Consider the following 18659-nt stretch of genomic DNA (forward strand, 5'->3'; position numbering starts at 1 on the left):
TATGGAACAATTATAGTACCAATATAATACGTAATATTATAGTGAATTATATTTGTCATAAAGACTGATACTCTTTTGCATTCAAAGATGAATTAAATACTATTATTCATAATGGAAATGAGCTGACCAGAGCTTTATAGATGAAATCAAGTGAAACAAGTTCTGTGCTAAAAGTCATTGTTTTATTAAATCTGTCCACACGTGTCTTCAGTGCAGTTTAGAGAGTGCTAAAACAAGAATAAACAACATATCAATCAGTTTTATATCCAATAATCAATTATAAATATATACAAGGAAACAACTAAATCAATCAGATTAATCAGTTGTAATTTCACAGAATGCAATGCTCCGTGGTCGAACGGCGTTTATGTTAAAGGACATTGTGTGTGTGTGTGTGTGTGTGTGTGTGTGTGTCTGCTGGTTGGACCCTGCTTCAGCTCTGTGTGACAGAAACGACACATTGTTCCTCGAGGCTGAGGGTCCGGCAGTTTCCTCTTCTTTTCCGCTCTGTCTTCCACTCTGCGCTCGGTTAGCTGAAGTTCACGCTGAAAGAACTCAGTTTGTTGGGATGAGCAACCTCTGTCACCAGAACCTGCAGCTCAGGAGGAATGGTTACAGGTCTCTTCACTGTCGGCACGGTGGGACTACAAGGACAGAACAACAACCGGATGACAAAAGCATTCATCAGTAAATGTATGAAGTATTACTAATATTTCCACATGGCATAAATAACACACAAACAGATGAAACAGTACAGCAAACGTCACGTTTAAGAACACTGTTTGAGACTAAAGTGATTCTGAATGTTCAGTCAGTAGAAGAAAGAATGTACTTACAACACTGTGCCAGTTCCTTGGTGGGTGATATGCTCTTCATCGCTCTCTCCAGCTCCTCATCATCATCATCCATCACTGTGACACAAACATAAAGAATTACAGTGCTGTAAAAATGTATTTCTACATTAGACATACATTGTTGTGGTAAAAAGCATATGTTACATGTGATGAAGAAGACCTACTGGTGTCTTCATCAGGTGCACTTGAGGCAGGAACTGGTGAAGAGGAGACAGAGGCCGACTGTTTCCTTATCAGCTACTGCTGCAGTCTGTACATCTGAGTCCCTGAAAACACTTAGTTCTCATGATGAAGGCAGCGTAGCCGTCAGCCCTCCTGTCCCACACCTCCCTCCAGCTGCTCTCTGGTCCACAGCCAAAGCCAACCAGCTGCTCGTCCTCTGAGGCTGCTCGAGCTTTGGGTTTTAATTGTATTTCATCATAGCTGCGGGCAGAACCCACAAAAGATGCCATGCTGGCCTCGCTGTGCCCCTCAGTCATGTTCACTCTGGCAGCCTCTTCTTTCTGGGTGTGTTGATGAGGTAGATTGTAAAGAGTACATCATTGTCCAACAGCCACCTGAAGTATTTCCCCTTGTATTTGCTAAACTGCAAGATGTAATCCCCCCAGCACCTCTGTGTTGTCTGTGGCACCCCCTCCTCTCTGAAGGACCACAGTCAGGGCATTTAGTTTAACTGTGTCCTCCTTTAGAGCTGCAGACTCGTCCTGCAGAGAAGGGTTGTCCTAAAGAAGCCATGAGCAAGGTTCCAGTGGTGAAGCAGAAGACGTCACAAAGGACATACAAGAGAAAGAAAAAGGAAGAAACGTATTCAGATGAAGACAAGAAGAGAACAGGAAGCGAAAACTGTGATGGCACAAGCCTGAAAAATGTGTCCGTAATGAAGCTGCAAAAAAAGACAAATGGTGCTGCTGTAGCTAAAGCAATACGTTTTCCTTTGAAGTCAAAGGAACGAAAATCACATTTTGACCTCATTAGAAATAAAGGGGACCGTGCTCATAACAACAAGGTCCTAAAAACTGGTAGTGGCACACTGATCCCAAGTCAGCAAACTGCAAAACCAGTGAAAGCAAGTGACTACATGCACTGTATAAACTGTGAGGCTTTGCTCAAAAGAAAATCATTGTGGAGGCACATGTCCAGGTGCAGGCTTTCACTTACATGTAGCACGTCAAAGCCAGGTAGAAGTTGGATCCAGGCGCTGTGTGCATATGCACAGCCTGTCCCAGATGGCGTTAGCCGAAAAGTTTGGGAGCTAACAAATGCCATGCATCAAGATGAAGTCACAAACATCATCAAAAAAGAGAGAACCATTTTGAAACTTGGAGAACATTTGTATTCCAAGCATGGACATGACAAAACCAAACATGACTACATTAGACAAAAAATGCAGGAAATCGGGCGACTAGTTCAGCAGTCACGGACAGGTGGTAGACTGAAACGAATTAAGGACTTCTATGTGCCTTCAAACTTTAACTTTGTGGTTGAAGCAGTAAAAGCTGTGGCTGGCTTTGATGAGGAGAAAAACACCTACAAAACTCCATCGCTGGCTCTGAAGCTGGGTCATAGTCTCAAGAAGATTGCAGATATTCTTGAGTGTGAGGCGCAGATGGCAGACTCTGACAATGAGGAATTTCTAAACAACCTGAACAGGAGCAGGGGTCTTTTTGAGAAAAAGTGGGATGTGTGTGTGTCATCACGTGCCCTACAAACTCTGAAAGAGGTGAAACTCCTCAGCTCCTTCCTTTCACTGAGGATGTCAAGAACATGCACATGTACCTCCAAAAGTGCAGAGAAGAATACCAAAGGAATCTGAAGAATAACCCAAGCAAGAAGAACTGGACCAAGCTGGCCAGTGTAACGCTTGCTGAGGTGATCCTGTTTAACCGCAGAAGAGAAGGTGAAGTATCAAAGATGCCACTTAGTACATTTACCCTGAGAGTCAGTTCAGAACTTCATTCAGATGTGGCACTAGGTCTTTCAGAGTTGGAGCAAAAGCTTTGCCAACATTTTCAACGGATTGAAATCAGAGGGAAAAGAAACAGGAAGGTTCCGATCCTTCTAACACCAGACATGCTGTCATCAATGGAGGCCTTGGTTGTACATCGGCGGACCTGTGGTGTGCCTGATGACAATCCTTATTTCTTTGCCAGAGCTGAAGCAGAGAGCCACTTAAGGGGATGAGATGCCATCAGACAGATGGCAAAGGAATGTGGGGCCAAGCATCCTGAAACTCTGTCCTCAACCAAGTTGAGAAGGCAGGTCTCCACGCTGTCCACAGTTCTCAACCTGAAGGATAATGAGGTGGACACACTGGCACATTTTCTTGGCCATGACATACGGGTACACAGACAGTACTACAGACTACCTGAAGGGACACTGGAGTTGGCTAAAGTCAGTAAAGTGTTGATTGGGTTGACAGGGCCGGCTGTCAGACTACAAGGGAATGAGCTTGGATCAAATCCAGATTGATCCCAGTGGTAAAGAAAACTTACTCTTAACATCTTATTTAGTGTCATTTCTGCTTAAACATCCTTTTCTCATATGATATTTTGTTTGGTTTTCCTGGTGTTCAGAACAGGTATTAGAAGCTGTGGACAGTGACCTGTCAGAGACAGAGATGGGCGGGTACTCATCTTTTTGCTCATCAGGTGGGTTACACATCAGTCGTGTGCATTAAAGGGGAACTTCGGCAGATTTTTACTCTACTCTTGATCACGAGAGGTCACCGCGTACTGTCGATAGGAAAAAGAACGACCAAAACCGGTGCTAGCAAACTGGAGTTCCTGCAGCTAATGGCCAGAGCTCCCAGTTAGTTATAATACACTTCTTGGGGGCATATCCTAAAGAGTGCCTTTTGCTCCTCTTAACAGACACAAAATGCAATTAAAATGTCTATGCATGTTGCACAGACATTTTAATCATGTTGATCAGGGCCCTTACGTGACAACAACATGCCTTTTCAACTCATACGTTGTGCAGAAACTGTACAAAACAGTACTGTCGCCTACCTGTTTTTCCCCCGCTCGCTTCACCGAAAGCCCAGAATAATCGATCACGGCCTTCGCAACGAAAAAAAGTTTATTTCCCCCTCAAAAATGTCCATGTCTTCACACACTACTCTCCGATTTGCACACTTCCTGCAACAATCTCTTCTTTTGCGTTTCCCTCCAACAAGTAAAATCCCACGGGACTTCAGCGCGAGACTGCTCTCACAGGTAACTGACTTTTGTATTAACAATAATAATAATACTAATAATAGTAATCACCATCATTCATTATTTCGCAGGATCCTCAAGACATAAGAGAAAACAGAAACCTGGTGAGACTGACGGTGATGACGGTGACTCTAAACGAGGTATTTCAAACACTGTGTGCATAACTATTACTTTTAGATTTACTTAGTTACATTAATCTTTAGAAAAAGGGCAGAAAAATCTGGTTACTGACCAACTGCAGGTAACATTAGTGAGTGACGGCACCTCTCTCTTCACAGCAGGAGATAACCTGGTGACTTGTTGTAAATGCATTCATTGGTTAGTCTTGTTAGTCTGTTGTCAGCCAGTCAGTGCAGACAGCACAACACTTAATACATTAATCTGTAATCCTGGAGATTCCCAGTTTATTCTACAATATGAAATACATAAAAAGTTGGGTAATGCACCAGTGTGTACAAATAATAATGAGAAAAAAGGTTACAAATAGTTTTTTTCTAAGACTTTGTATTGATATCAAAATATCACTTTTCAAATCAAATGAAATTTAATTTATATAACGCCAAATTACAATGAAGTTACCTCAAGCCATTTTCCATATAGAGCAGGTTGAGACCAAATTCTTTGGCATTCCAAAAATTCCCACCATGAGCTGCACTTGGTGACAGTGGCAAGGAAAAACTGAAACTGAATAACTGAACAGTTGATGAATTGCCAATTGAATCGCTTGTCTCCACTCCTGATTTTCTTTTTTTCTTTTCTTTCATAGAAACCTCAAAGAAGAGGAGCTGGTCAGTTGGTGAAGTCCGGAAGTCCATGAAGTACCAGGAAAATCGGACTGCAATGCCTGCATTAAGGCTTCACCAGAGGCACTGAAAAATAGAAGCTGGACTGCGGTGAAGTTCTGTGTTAAAAACCGGATCACTGCCATTCAGCGTGAAAGTGCAAAAAGAATTTACTGAAAAACAAAGAGCACTTGAATGTTTTGTTCCGCACATTCTCTGATTGTGCATGTTTAGAAGATCCATGTGCTGCTCTGAATGCATTCTTGTTCATGTATTCAGTACTTCTATACCTACCTGTACACACCAAGTGGAGGATAAGTGACCAGATGTTGGCTGTCACTATGTTTATGCCTGAGTAACATGGTTAATAAAATCATGTAAGATTAACTTCAAAAAGTCTTGTGTGAGATAACATTTACTTAAAGTTAAGTAGGGCTGCTGTTTTTTTCACTTCTGTCAGTATTGATTATTGAAGGCCAGAATGAGCTTTTCTCTACCTCTGTGAGGCTTATAGACATGATGTGGGTGGGGGGTGGGGGTTGGAGGACCAATGACTGGTCCCCATTGGAGCCAAAATTCAGGTTTAAAATTTATGTGAGAGGTTTTGATGCTTTAAGTCATTTTCATCCTCACAGGAATTTTAAAAAAAATTAGCAGTTAAAACCAAGTCTCTAGACCACTCAGAAAGGGTGGATCCCACAAGGACCCTTCCAGTCAGTGGACCTCACAGGGTAATAAAAACGTGTGTGTGTGTGTGTGTGTGTGTGTGTGTGTGTGTGTGTGTGTGTGAAATGGTAAAAATTGTGCTTTTTCTCTGCTCTGTCTCCCTTTTTTTACCACACGCACTCTTCCCCAGTGCCGGCCCGTGGCACAGGCAGTATAGGCAAACGTTAAGGGCGCCATCCATCTAGGGGGCGCCACAATGGGAGAAGAAAAAAAACAAAAGGTGCAACTTTTAATATTTTGACACTAGAACAAGTTGGTTCTATTATTTCTTAGTATGAAATAAACCCACATTAATTTAACTGCATAGCAAAGCCTATTAAATAATAATAAGACTTTATTAATGCTATTCCTTTCACACACCTTTATATATTAGAGTTGTATAATATCTTATTTTGTGCGGTGCCTTATTTATATTGTATTTATAATTAATTTCATTCATCACTTGTTTACAGTTTTTATTTTGTAGGTAGTTAAATTTTATACTTATGTGGGCTATTTATATTGAATTTCTTGTATTATTTATTATTGTGCCTTGCATAAGCAAGCCAGCAACGCCCTCTCACAGCCCCATCTACTCCCATGTTAATTTCAGAGGAGGAATCTTGAAAGACGCTCGTTGAACCTCTTCTCTCTCAATCTCCCCAGGTCACATTTTTTAACTTTAACCACTGAAACTCGGCAGTGCTATAGTCAACAAAATGACGACGCCTACGGTGTTTTCGGTTTTCATTTCGGTCGTTCCTGGCCATGGGTTCGAGGGGATTCATTTTAAATGTTTCTGTCTCTCTGAGGAGTTAGAGACAGAGAGAGAGCGCGCGCAGCTGCTGTGGGCTCCCCTGATTGCCATGACAACCAAAGCCTGCTCACACACACACACACACACACACACACACACACACACACACACAGCTAGCTACAGAGAATGACAAGGCATTATTAAGCTAGCGCTAGCTGGCTAGCTAAAGATAATTAGCAGGTGGCTAACAAACAAACAATTTAAAGCTGAATGATTTTAATATTAACACAAAATAAGAACAGTACACCTTAAATATTTTACCCTACTATGAGCTGTTCCTTAATTTACATTAGCACTCCTTCAGGAGCATAATACAATTAAACACATTAACCAAAGCTAGCACTTAGCTAGCGATTAGCAGTTAGCTAGCGATTAGCACGTAGCTAGTGATTAGCGCTTAGCTAGCGATTAGCACGTAGCTAGTGATTAGCGCTTAGCTAGCGATTAGCACGTAGCTAAGCGCTAGCTTTGGTTAATGTGTTTATGTGTGCTAGCTCTAGCTAGCTAAAGAGAATCAGTAGGTAGAAGAAGGTATTAGAAGACTAGCTAATTAATTAAAATGCTTTGCTTGCTAGAGAGGATAAGCTACTAATGTGCTAGCACTACCTAGCTAGAGAGGACAAAGGATTACTTTGCTAATTAAACGTCACAAAAGACACTGAAATTCGTGGTTGTTAGTGGATCACGCGGACGCCGAATTAAACACAGGTGTCTCCCCTCATTGTACTGTAAACCACTCGGCAGTGTCAGTAATGTATGGGCCAGTGTCACGGGCCAGAGCAAGGCACAATCAAAATTGCTTTAGGAATTTTCTAGTTTCTAATTTATTATTTTCTTGTTAACTGTTTTGATTGCGCAACTTGTTTCTCTAAAAATAAAATAAAATGTCAAAGACAAAGCTATTCAGTTTCTTGCGTATGTATATGTATGTATATAACTGGCAGTGGAATTTATTGCGATGCACCTAAAATCTGGCCTAGGGCGCCAAATTGGTTAGAGCCGGGCCTGCATTGAATATAACATGAATGATCCATAAAATATGTCACTTGGTTTACTCAATGATAGAAAGGGGGTCCAAGCACAGATTGAGAGCATGTGTGCAATAGAAACATAGATACTTGGTGCAGTGTACTGATAGTGTTTGACAAGAAGTAGTACTGCAGTATCTCACCATATCAATGTTGTATCACAGAGACTCTTTGTAGTGAAGGGAAATAATAAAAAGAGTGCACAAGTTCCTCAGTGTAGATTGTCCTCTGTAATTAAAATAAGAAACAGCAGGTGGAGCCAGACACACACAGACAGACATCAGTGAATCAGTCATCACTGCTGTTATCATTGAACCAGGTCAGTGAACGCACCTCGGCCTCTGAGCGAGGACCAGTCAAACACAACAGAAACAGCAGCAGCAGCACAACACAGAGCATGCTGGGAAACTACTATTCTTTAATGTCACTGGCCACTTGGTCAAAGTGACAGATACATAATATTGATCATTATTACTGTAATAAAAATGATGTGCAGTCATACAGTAGTCGTAGTAAAGGTAGTAGCAGTAGAAGAGCATGTTATCAGAATCACAGCTGATCTATAAGACAACATTTTATTATCACATTCTGCTTTGTGACTAAATGAACACACAGACTGTTGCCTTCAGGGACCACTGAGATATTTAAGTATAAAATCAGCACAAAGTCACCGACCTGCTGCTCTTTACCCTCACAAGAGTCTCAGTTTCCCCCACAGTTAGCCACAGCTTCACTTCCACTCATAAAGGCAGTTCTTCCACCTCACAGCGGCTCACACTTTAAATTGAAACGGACTTTTTTAATCCAATGAGCTCCCTCGGTGCTTCATGTAAATGTGGACCCACACAGAGTGCTTTACTTTTTACTCAGCTAGTAACTGAAGCTACAGGAGGCTGTGTTTAAAATAGTTTGATGCTTGATTTACTAAATCAATCTGACGTTGTCATTGATGCTTAATACTTCAGTACTGGACAAAGGTGGAGTAACTTTACCTGTGATGCTGCAGTAAATCAATCACAGTTACAGGAACCCTGATCACCACTCTTTTAGATGCATTTCTTTGTTTCAAATTGAGGATCAAATACAAACCTCTTGAGCACAGCAGCTGTTTATCTCTTTATTGATTATGATCATGTTGATTCCATTTGTGTAACACCTCACATTTCCTCATTTGTACATAGACAACAACTACAAATGTCCTCTAGCAAATTGTAATGTTAAAATAATGTAATAAATGTAATTACAGATTTCTTTAGAAATGTACAAAATGATAAGAACAAACTATCTACAATAAAGGAAGGTCTGCTGCTTTAAATTTAAGGATCTATGCAGTGAAAGAGACACAACATACAAATACATCAACACAAATATAATATATATATATATATATATATTTAGAGAGCAGAGAAATGTCAGTTCAGGTAAACAAAAGCCATCATGAGCAGTGATAACCTCTATGGCTGAACAGACACAGGAAGGAGCGCCACCTAAAGAGACTCAAACATTTACAGTGTCAAAGTACCGCCCACAATGTTTGATTGACAGGTGATCTCTGTGCAGTGAAGAAACGCCACAACAATCAGCTCTCAGCAACAAACATCAAGACAAAATCAGTTTAAGGATTCAAACTCAGAGTTTAACACAAAGTCCCTGAAACGACTTCTGTCTATTTCAGTTTATAGAACTCAGCAGTGGATCCAAAATAAAGATAAAGTCCAGCATAGAGAGACTGAGTGAATGTGGTCTGGACTCTGTGGAGGAGAGTCATGGTTTCAGAGACGCTGTAGAAGGACAGAATACCTGCACTGTGATCCAGATACACTCCAACTCTGGAGGACTGAGGACCTGAGACAGGAGTTTGGACATTGTTGTACCAAAAGTTATAACTGTTATTGCCACAATATAATGACCAAGATTTGTTATTGAATCCAAATCCACATTCATATGAGCTCCCTGCTCTGCTGATATTCTTGTATGTGACTGCTATATAAACTTCTTCCCCTCTCCACTCCACCTCCCAGTAACAACGTCCAGTCAGACTCTCTCTACTCAGGACCTGAACCCAGTCAGTGAATCTGTCTGGGTGACTAGAATAAGACTGTTGTGGACCCATGAATGTTACTTTTCTGTTCCCCTCAGATAATAACAGCCATGTATTTGCTGTGTTTGGATCCAGTGTGAGTTCACGTGAATATTGTAAGAATCCAGCTCTGGTCTTGGGCTCTGGTTGTGACAGTAAAACATCCACTTCAGTCACTGTCAGTGAGACGTTTGTCCATTTGTCCCTCAGAACGTCCTGTAGTTTATCTCTGAGCTCTGACACAGCCGCTGTCACATCCTCAAAGTACCTCAGAGGACGGATATTGATGCTGGATGTAGATTCACTGAGTGCTGACAGTGAGGGGTAGTTGTGTAGAAACTGGGTGTGGTCCTCTGTGTGTGACAGCTTCTTCATCTCAGCGTCTTTCCTCTTCAGCTCAGTGATCTCCTGCTCCAGCTTCTCCTGAAGCTCTTTGACTCGACTCACTTCAGTTTCCTGCTGGGATCTGACCTGCTGCTTCACATCAGAGCTTCTTTTCTCCATGAGACGGATCAGCTGAGTGAAGATCTTCTCACTGTCCTCCACTGCTTTATCAGCAGAGTGATTGATAGCCTCCACCTGCCGTTGAAGCTCCTTCACATCTTTCTCCCTGTCCTGGATTCTCTGCTGGATGTTTTGTCGACTCACCTCGAGCTCTCTCTGCCTCTCAGTCCTTTCTGCTGCAGCTGAGACTGTGTCGTGGCCTTTATGTTCATCCACAGAGCAGAGATAACAGATACACTGCTGATCAGTACGACAGAACATCTTCATCACCTCATCATGACGAGAGCAGATGTTCTCCTGGAGCTTCTTGGAGGGGTCCACCAGCTTGTGTTTCTTAAAGGAAGGTGATTCATAATGAGGCTGGAGGTGTTTCTCACAGTAAGAAACCAGACAGACCAGACAGGACTTGAGGGCTTTCAGTTTTCTCCCAGTGCAGAAATCACAGGCCACATCTTCAGGTCCAGCATAGCAGAGATCAGCAGGAGCAGCTTGGAGTCCAGTCTTCTTCAGTTCCTCCAGTAAAGCTGCAAACATGGTGCTTTTTACCAGGACAGGCCTCGGTGTGAAGGTCTGCCTACACTGAGGGCAGCTGTGGATTTTCTTCTCATCCTCTCCATCCCAGTAGCTTTTAATACAGTTCATGCAGTAGCTGTGTCCACAGGGAGTAGTCACCGGATCCTTCAGTAGATCCAGACAGATGGAACAAGAGAAGGTTTCTTGGTCCAGCTGAACTCCTTTCTGCGCCATTTCACCTCTCAGTGACAACGACTGTCTGAGTTTCACTTCCTTATAAATGAGGCCGGGTTGAGCTCTGATCTCAACAACATGTGTCTCTGCAGTGAATGGGGCCTGTCAGCTCTTGCTCATGTTGGTTACACCCATCTACAAACTGTAGATCTGAAGGGGAGGGAACAAGGAAATACATGAACAGAGTGTAGCTCGCTGTGTTTGAATCAGGAAGAAGAGGGAGGGGTTATCGAGGGTTTAAAGTTCTGTTTTATTGTCATTATACAACACAGGATTGCACAATAACATGCAGTTGTAGTCCTCTCCACTCACACACTGAAAATGTCAAATTCAAATGGATAAAAACTGACTGGAAAGGAGTAAAAGATTCACTGTGTCTAACTTCTCTTCCTGTACAAAGAGGAAAAACAGCTCAAGATGGCAACATGAAGAAAAACATCCAAAAGTTACTCACTGATTATTAAATCATAAAACAACTATCAAAAGATTTCCAATGAATTTAAAGGAGTAAATATGTTATGTTATGTATTACACCAGAATACAATGAAAACAATACAATTAATGTTACATAATTACATTCATCCTGAGTTTTATATCGGAGGTGAGAAGATATTAAAGTCTGTTATTTACTTGCTAATTAAAGAAAATGTAAAGAACAAGATATTAGAATCAGAGTGAGTTTTATTATAAGAAGGTTTTCAATACAAGGAATTTGCCTTGTTATCTTTGTACATAATAAACATAAAGTGCTAAAAACTATAAATAAAGGAAACAAGGACTTCAAATCAAAAAGCACAAAAATAAAAATATTATAAAGAGAAAAATAAACAATATGTACAATATGACTGTTATATATATTTTTATTTTAGCTCTTTGGTTGTTTGAACTTCTTTAATGCAGGACGAGGCTGTTTATCAGAGGTTCTGTGAATATAGTTTGTGTTCAGGTCTTCAAAGTCAAATCAAACAAAAATGCTGAGATATGTCTACTGTATTTATTTTCTAAAGTTTTCTAACACCCCATAAAACCAAGAAGGCCTCCCGACCTACTAAATAACTAAAGAATACATAATACAGACAGAGAATTGTATAAAAAGTTCCCTAAAATATCAGGAAAACTGATCTCTGATCAATATTCAAAGGAAATAATCTGCTCAAACTTCATCCAAATCTCTGGTTTTACACAAACTTGCTGCAGTTATTGTGTTCACTGTTTGGGTTCATTGTTCAGTTTATCAGCTGTTCTCTGCTGTTATTGTTATTATTCAATATAATATGAAATATGTGTAACATATAGTTTACTCAGTGATAGAAAAGGTGTCCCTGAAGGATAAAGGCTGGGAGCCAGTGCCTTAGAGGAATGGAAACAACGAATCATTGTGAACTGAATGAACCTGTGTCTGCTGCTTATTGAACAATATGGATACAGGAAAGTGCAGTCCTCCATATATTCACATGTCAGTGTGACACCCGGCTCCTGAGCTGTGACAATAAATGGGAGATAAACGAGTTTATTACTAAAATATAATGCAAGTGCAATCCCACAGTGGAATGATGAGGTGTGTTGGTCAGTGGTATCAGTGTGTCAGCACATAAATGAGGGCGTTGTGAGGTGCAGAAACTGAACTAATGACACGGCCGAAGCCAACCAAACAGGAACATGGCTGGAGGAACGAGGGGTCCAGATCTTCAGAGCCCTTGGGAGACTGGCCAGGTGGTCCCAGTGCGCCGATGAACTCACACACAGACCTGCAAGACACCCAGCACACACACACACACACACACACACACACACACACACACACACACTGACTTTAACCAGTGATCCAGTTCACTAGAATATTCACTTCAAATGTCTCTTCTGTTCATTTTAAACAACATCAGTAAACATCCCAGTTTGTCACAGAACAAAAGCAACTGACCTGATGCTCCCCCCTTCAGCAACCTGGTACCCAGAGCCAGTCCTGACCTCCCTAGGGCCTTCAGCAACCTCTGCTAAGGGGCCCTCCTACCTGAGCCATAAGCCATGTAAACCATTTGCCACACAGTCACACCCACTGACAGCCCAGTGCTCCCACTGTCAGGTGGCCCTCACTGTGAGGTTTCACCTGCAGCTCCCCCCACTTGAAAAGGCAGCTTGCTTCAGAAGATTGGACTGGAATTCACTCAATGACCAAGATTCAGCTTTCTTTCTTTTATTTTGAAAGTTTCCAAGGCCAATAACAGGTGAAAAACCTTCAAATACAAACACAAATAGACCTTTAAGAAAATGTTACCCAGAAACCATAATCAATCACCATAACCCAAACTCAAAGACTTCATTTAAACTACTAGAAATTAATCTAGAAAATCAGTAGAAAATACCAACATTTAAAGCACCAAACTAAATTAAATCCATTTTAAAGCACTGTTCAATGATGATTTTAACCCAACGATCTGTAGCAGCTTTTACCTCTTTTAACCCTTGAGGCACCTTGGGGTACCAAACGTGTACACTGTGCCTTTTTGACTTGTTTGATTCTCAAAATATCGGTCAGTTTAAAGGCTTATTGTATGAAACTTGGCAAGGATTTGTTTTTTATTATTATTCTTAAAATTCAATGATCCCCTCTATTGTAAGGTGTACAGGATAGGAGATTCGACCCTATACCTACAACCTTTCACCTCGGGCCCAACTTGGACACATTGACTCCCATTATAACCACATATTTTTGATATACTGTAATGTTGACATATTATAATGCTTTTCCCATGAATACCTAATAAATCTAAGCCACTACCTTCAAAATACAGGGAAAACAGGTTTTAGGTCTGATGACCCCCCCCCAAAAAAAAAACCTTGCCATGCTTGGTATAGGCTGTTTATGCAGGTGCATGTTAGAAGTGTGTGAGAATAGTTGGAATGGTAAATGGTAAATGGATCTGTACTTGTATAAAACCTTTCTAGTCTTCAGACCACTCAATGCGCTTTTACCCTCCTGAGACCTGAGCTTTTGTTTGGGGTGCATTTTCAATTTCTCCTAGCTATTTAGGATTAGTAGGACCTGATAGATGTAAAAACAAGCATTGTTTCTGAACAATTTGTAGTTTTCACAAAAAATTGTGTCCTCCTATGAGGAAATCATGACTTTTTTTTATTATAAAACTATGTCCCCATATGAGGATGCAGGGTTGCAGGAGGCTATACTACAGCCAGGTTCCTGCCAGTGCCCTGCAGCTCAGTGGAGGAAGAGGAGGAATTAGAGTTAGAGGCAATGGAGGATGACGCCGCTCCATGGAGACCAAAAAAATTGGGTAATCTTATGGTCCCCCACACATGGAGAGTCCCTGCCATTTACCTTCTGCAGCCAGCCTAGTCCTACAAGCCCAAAGCCAGGTCCATGGTCAGGAGGAGGAAGAGGAGGAAGAGGAGGAAAAGGAGCCACAGCCAGGGCCCTCCAGAAAGCAGAGGCAGTGTGTCTTGTGCCCACAGTGCAGAAGGGTTTGGACAAAAGTGCACCAAATGTGGAGCACATGCATGTAAAATGTACCTCAAATCAGTGGTTTATGCCTTGAATTGTGAACACACGCAAACGACAATACACGTCATCTTATGACAAAAAGGGCATGAAAACATAACAAATAGTAAACAATTGTAAAAACTCTATCTATGGTTAGGTCTGAAGTTGTTGAAAAGAGTTGAAGTGGTGAAAGTGAAAAATGTTAATATATGACATTTTTATTACACTTTTATGAGGAACCATTTTGGGTCCCCGGGTTCAAACTTGTATGTTCGTTTTAAAGGTGCCTCAAGAGTTAAATAAACATAAATCACATTTATCAAATGACTTTTAGCTTGAATCCTTTTTAAAATACACATTTCTTAACTGTACTTTTAACCCACATGATATTAAATATATCACATTTTAACCTGAATTTGATCACAATTTCCCAAATGCTCAAGTCTACATCAGTCTACAGTTCACAACAACTCCAATGAAAGCTACGAAAACAGATGACATCAATGAAAGCTCCCCGGCTCCTTCTTCCTTGTTTGAAACAAGCTTTAGTCCTGCAGTCTCATTTACCCAAGTCCAGTCTCTCCAACCATTTCTTCCACACACTGCTTCCTCTCACCATCCTGTGAGTGAGTGCCTCCAAACTCCCCCGATCACCAAATCATCTCCACCTGGTGCACTCAGTCTGCTGCCTTCAGGCTGGGAGACACACCCACACCTGATGCACTCAGGCAGGGAGGGGCGCGGCCTGCAGCTCAACTCAACACCCACTACAACCCAGTTTGCTCCATCTGTCGGTCGCTGACAATAAGTAGATCTATACAGAACACAATCAGGTACATTCAATATTTACTGAATAGAATATGTTCTATAAAATCTTAATATGAGTCAATATTTACTACAAGAAATTGCAAATTATATTTCTATGAAAAAAATAAGAGAATACAACATTTAGCTTTGGCTCTGCTGCCTGTAAATGAGTCCAGTCCTCACAATATTATACAATTAGCTTTGGTTATCCAATGTACCGTAAAACTCCCTCAACCACTGAACGCACCCTGCCTCATCTGTGGATGATCAATATGGAAAATACTATTGTTTATTTAAAGCAGTTTCAATCTTATTTGTAAAAAAAAGAAAAATTAGGATATCAAACAACATATGAATTACTAATCATTCACTTAATCTAGCTCTGAGAGAGACAGCTCATCTAGGCCAACCTAGAGAGAGAGAGAGAGAGAGAGAGAGAGAGAGAGAGAGAGAGAGAGAGAATATGCAGCTGACCTTAGAAAGAATGAAAGCTGAAGGTTTTACCATAGTTGTGGTATTTCAGGTTTTATTTGCACAGGTTTCAACAAATCAGGTAGACCACAATGCCCTTTAAATGAAAGGGATGTTGCCCCTTTAACAACAATATGCTCCAATCTTTAGGTTCTGTATTTGCACTGTTTAACAAACTTCATAGCCTACCTAAAAAATATGGGAACTAAAAGAACATAAAGTCTATTGGTATGTGAGGCAGATATCATAATATAGTAACACTGTAGACCAAAGGCTGATCAATAATAGCCAAATCCTGGCTACATGCTCATTCAGAACACATCAACATTAAAAAACACTAATAAAGGCTACGATGTACTGTGTGACCAAGTTTAAATGTCCTCATCATCGTCATCCTCAGCTACCAGTTCGTTGTTAAACTCTTCCTCTTCCTCTTCCTCCCTGTCCTGCCTGAGAGAACAGCTCTCGCCCTGATGCGCATGGCTCTCTCTCTTTGAAACAGTGGATCAGGTGGTCCTCGCTACCGTCAGCAGCCACTGTCAAGCCACACACCTTAAAGGACAATATTCCGTTAATAATCTTACTAGTCACACACACACACACACACACACACACACCTTGAAGGAGTTCTTCACCAGCTCCGCGTCCAGCTCGTCCCACGCTTTAAGGAGCCAGGCTACGAGTAAGCGGCGAGCTGGGGCTCTCATATTCCCGCCTCCCCTGCCATCCAGTTGTCATACGATTCATGCAGACTGGCTTTGAACGGTTGATTCCACATGACATCAGGGGCCTGGATGTATTTGGTACAACCTCCAGGTATGACAGCCATGGTTACGTTGTAGCCCCCGCTTGAGCTCCACTTTGGTGGCAGCGCTGATGTGACATCGGTAAGAATCCCAGGCTCGCAGACGAGGACCGAAGTTTAGTTTCCCGCCACTTTTCTCAGCCAGTCTGCAGTCAAATCCTCCTTCATCCAGCCATTAGTGGAGGATGCTACCACCACTCCACTGATGGTTTGCATTGCCTTGACTTCCCTGACTCTCCCTTTGAAAAACCACATAAGGTTTCAGTTTTGTCCACCACGGTCAAGTGACTCTTCTCGTGGCCCGTAGTTTTAAGTGGAACACTGCGTACCTCTCGTATCCACCGTAGTCGAGGCAACCATATCAAACCAGACCAGATGTTCTTCACCTGTTTCTTCCTTTTCTCAATCAAACGCGTCGTGAATGGGACAAAATCCAACAGTTGTAGTCTGTAAGTTATTGCGGTGGAGGAATTTATCAAGCCAGCCAGCACTCGCAGCAAAGACGTCCACACCAGTGCAGTCACTCACCGTGGCGTGGATTTCTTTAGCCTTCTTCCTGGTCATCTTGCGGGAAACTCTGAGGTGTCGTGCCCGCATGCTGTGGATCCACTCACACACTTGTAGCTCCAGCTCTTCACTAGACTTCTTCCTCCCTCCACCGCGCAGTCTCGCCCTTTTACTGTCTTCCTCCGACAGACGTTGAAGTTCAGCTTTATTTTGTTCGGCAAATTTGACAACGGACAGCTTGAATTTCAGGTCGTACTTTTTTCTCGCTGCTGTAAAACGACGTTTTTGGGAATCAGCCTTTTTTTCTGTCTCTCTTGTTTACCATGTTACTGGTAATTCTGAATGAATTATGCGTTGGTGTTCATAGTTTCTGTAAAATGAAGTGAGCATAGTGAGCATATAGGGCCGACTGGCTCTGCTGGTACCAGTGTGGGACTGCGGTCAAGCCCTAATATCGAGTATCTTTACTGCGCCAGTGTGGAGAAATCCCAAAATAAAAGTCCCATTTTTATGCCTCCAGAGATTGCATATTTGACCATATTTGAGCTACTGTAAAAACATATTGCTCAATAATTCCTGGCTATGTATGATATATTTGACTTCTACACAAGCATGGTTAATATCAAGCATTTTTACTGTACCAATGTGGAGAAATTTAAGAACAAAAGTCCATATTTGTACCTCCAAGTGACATATTTTCATATATTTGAGCTACTGTAAAAATATATTGCTCAATAATTCCTGGCTAAGGATGGTATATCTGACTTCTGCACATCTAAGACTACACACACACTCAATACCAAGCATTTTTACTGCAGAAATTTGGAGAAATTTTACAATAAAAGTCCATATTTGTACCTCCAAGTGGCATATTTGACCATATTTGAGCTACTGTAAAAACATATTGCTCAATATTTCCTGGCTATGGATGGTATATTTGACTTTTACACATTTGAGACTACAGGCTGACTTGTTTCCTATAGCTTTCCTTAATCACATGTCTTCCTTGTGTCCCCTCTCAGCAAGTATTTGAGAGACAAATATGAGGAAGAGACAGTAGGTACAATGCACTCAGTAAGCATGTGTGAATAAAGAATAATTGAAAGGCTTTCAATGTAGCATACGTCATGCTTCTTGATAATAGACGTCCTCATTGGACATACTTGTGTTCTCTCACTATAAGCTCCTCCAGAAGAATCCTCTGTCCTCGTCTCAGTTACTGGAATATCTTCTGTGATGGCTAACGGAAAACCAATTGCCAGGTGACCAGGTGAAGAGGACAGAGGAGGCAAACAAGTGCAAGTCAGCATGTATAAAAACACCCACAGACACACAGACACATCAAAGAGACAAACAGGGAGAGACTGACACACAGGGGAAGGGTAAAGACAGGAGAACATTGAGAAATGCATCCTTATGGTCATGGCTGCAACACTTGACAATGGCAATACAGAATTTTATTTTAAGGAATAATAAAACTTTGATAATTTGGTTGAATCCTGCTTAAGGGATGATTTCTGAATTTGGTGTTTTGCAGTTAAAGGTAATTATTTCCCCTTTTACAGATTCAGTGTGACAGCTGTTGCAGGTGGTTCCACGTACAGTGCCTGCAAATGGACACAGCAGAGCTGCAAAATACAAAGAATATGGACTGGAATTTCATTTTGTGACAAAAGTAAACAAATTAGGATTGTGTAGAATTTTGTGTTTAGTGTTTAATTTTGGATGACTTTATCATCACTTTCTTATAACATGTTATTAAACATTTGTGTGAAATTTTGTCATGATTACTGCATCATTCTTGAAGTATAATGAAAAAGTATCACCCATAGCCAGGA

The 18659-nt window shown here is 41.3% G+C and overlaps 1 protein-coding gene and 2 long non-coding RNA genes across 24 annotated transcripts in view; 1 reads left to right on the plus strand and 2 right to left on the minus strand.

The window, feature by feature from the left end:
* LOC127367612 (tripartite motif-containing protein 16-like) overlaps positions 1 to 18659 on the minus strand; it is an 86630-nt gene that overhangs the window by 60275 nt on the left and 7696 nt on the right. For 11 of the 18 annotated variants that reach the window (XM_051407624.1, XM_051407626.1, XM_051407629.1 and 8 more), the window contains exon 2: positions 9202 to 9415. The exons of 3 other annotated variants lie outside the window; for them this stretch is intronic. In XM_051407624.1, coding sequence (XP_051263584.1) covers positions 9202 to 9415 — 214 coding nt within the window. Of the gene's footprint in view, positions 1 to 8504; positions 10837 to 18659 lie in introns of those variants that run through there. 4 more of the 18 variants (XM_051407615.1, XM_051407618.1, XM_051407614.1 and 1 more) reach the window with 4 other exon arrangements.
* Positions 1 to 18659, plus strand: part of LOC127367617 (uncharacterized) — an 85146-nt gene that overhangs the window by 53416 nt on the left and 13071 nt on the right. The gene's annotated exons all lie outside the window — the stretch shown is intronic.
* On the minus strand, positions 161 to 1392 carry LOC127367619 (uncharacterized). The gene is made up of 3 exons (XR_007885519.1): positions 1019 to 1392; positions 837 to 911; positions 161 to 644 (listed from the first exon to the last, which is right to left on the minus strand). It is a non-coding gene; the product is annotated as an uncharacterized LOC127367619 (long non-coding RNA).

Source organism: Dicentrarchus labrax, unplaced genomic scaffold (genome assembly GCF_905237075.1).
Source record: "Dicentrarchus labrax unplaced genomic scaffold, dlabrax2021, whole genome shotgun sequence".
Classification (NCBI taxonomy): domain Eukaryota; kingdom Metazoa; phylum Chordata; class Actinopteri; family Moronidae; genus Dicentrarchus; species Dicentrarchus labrax.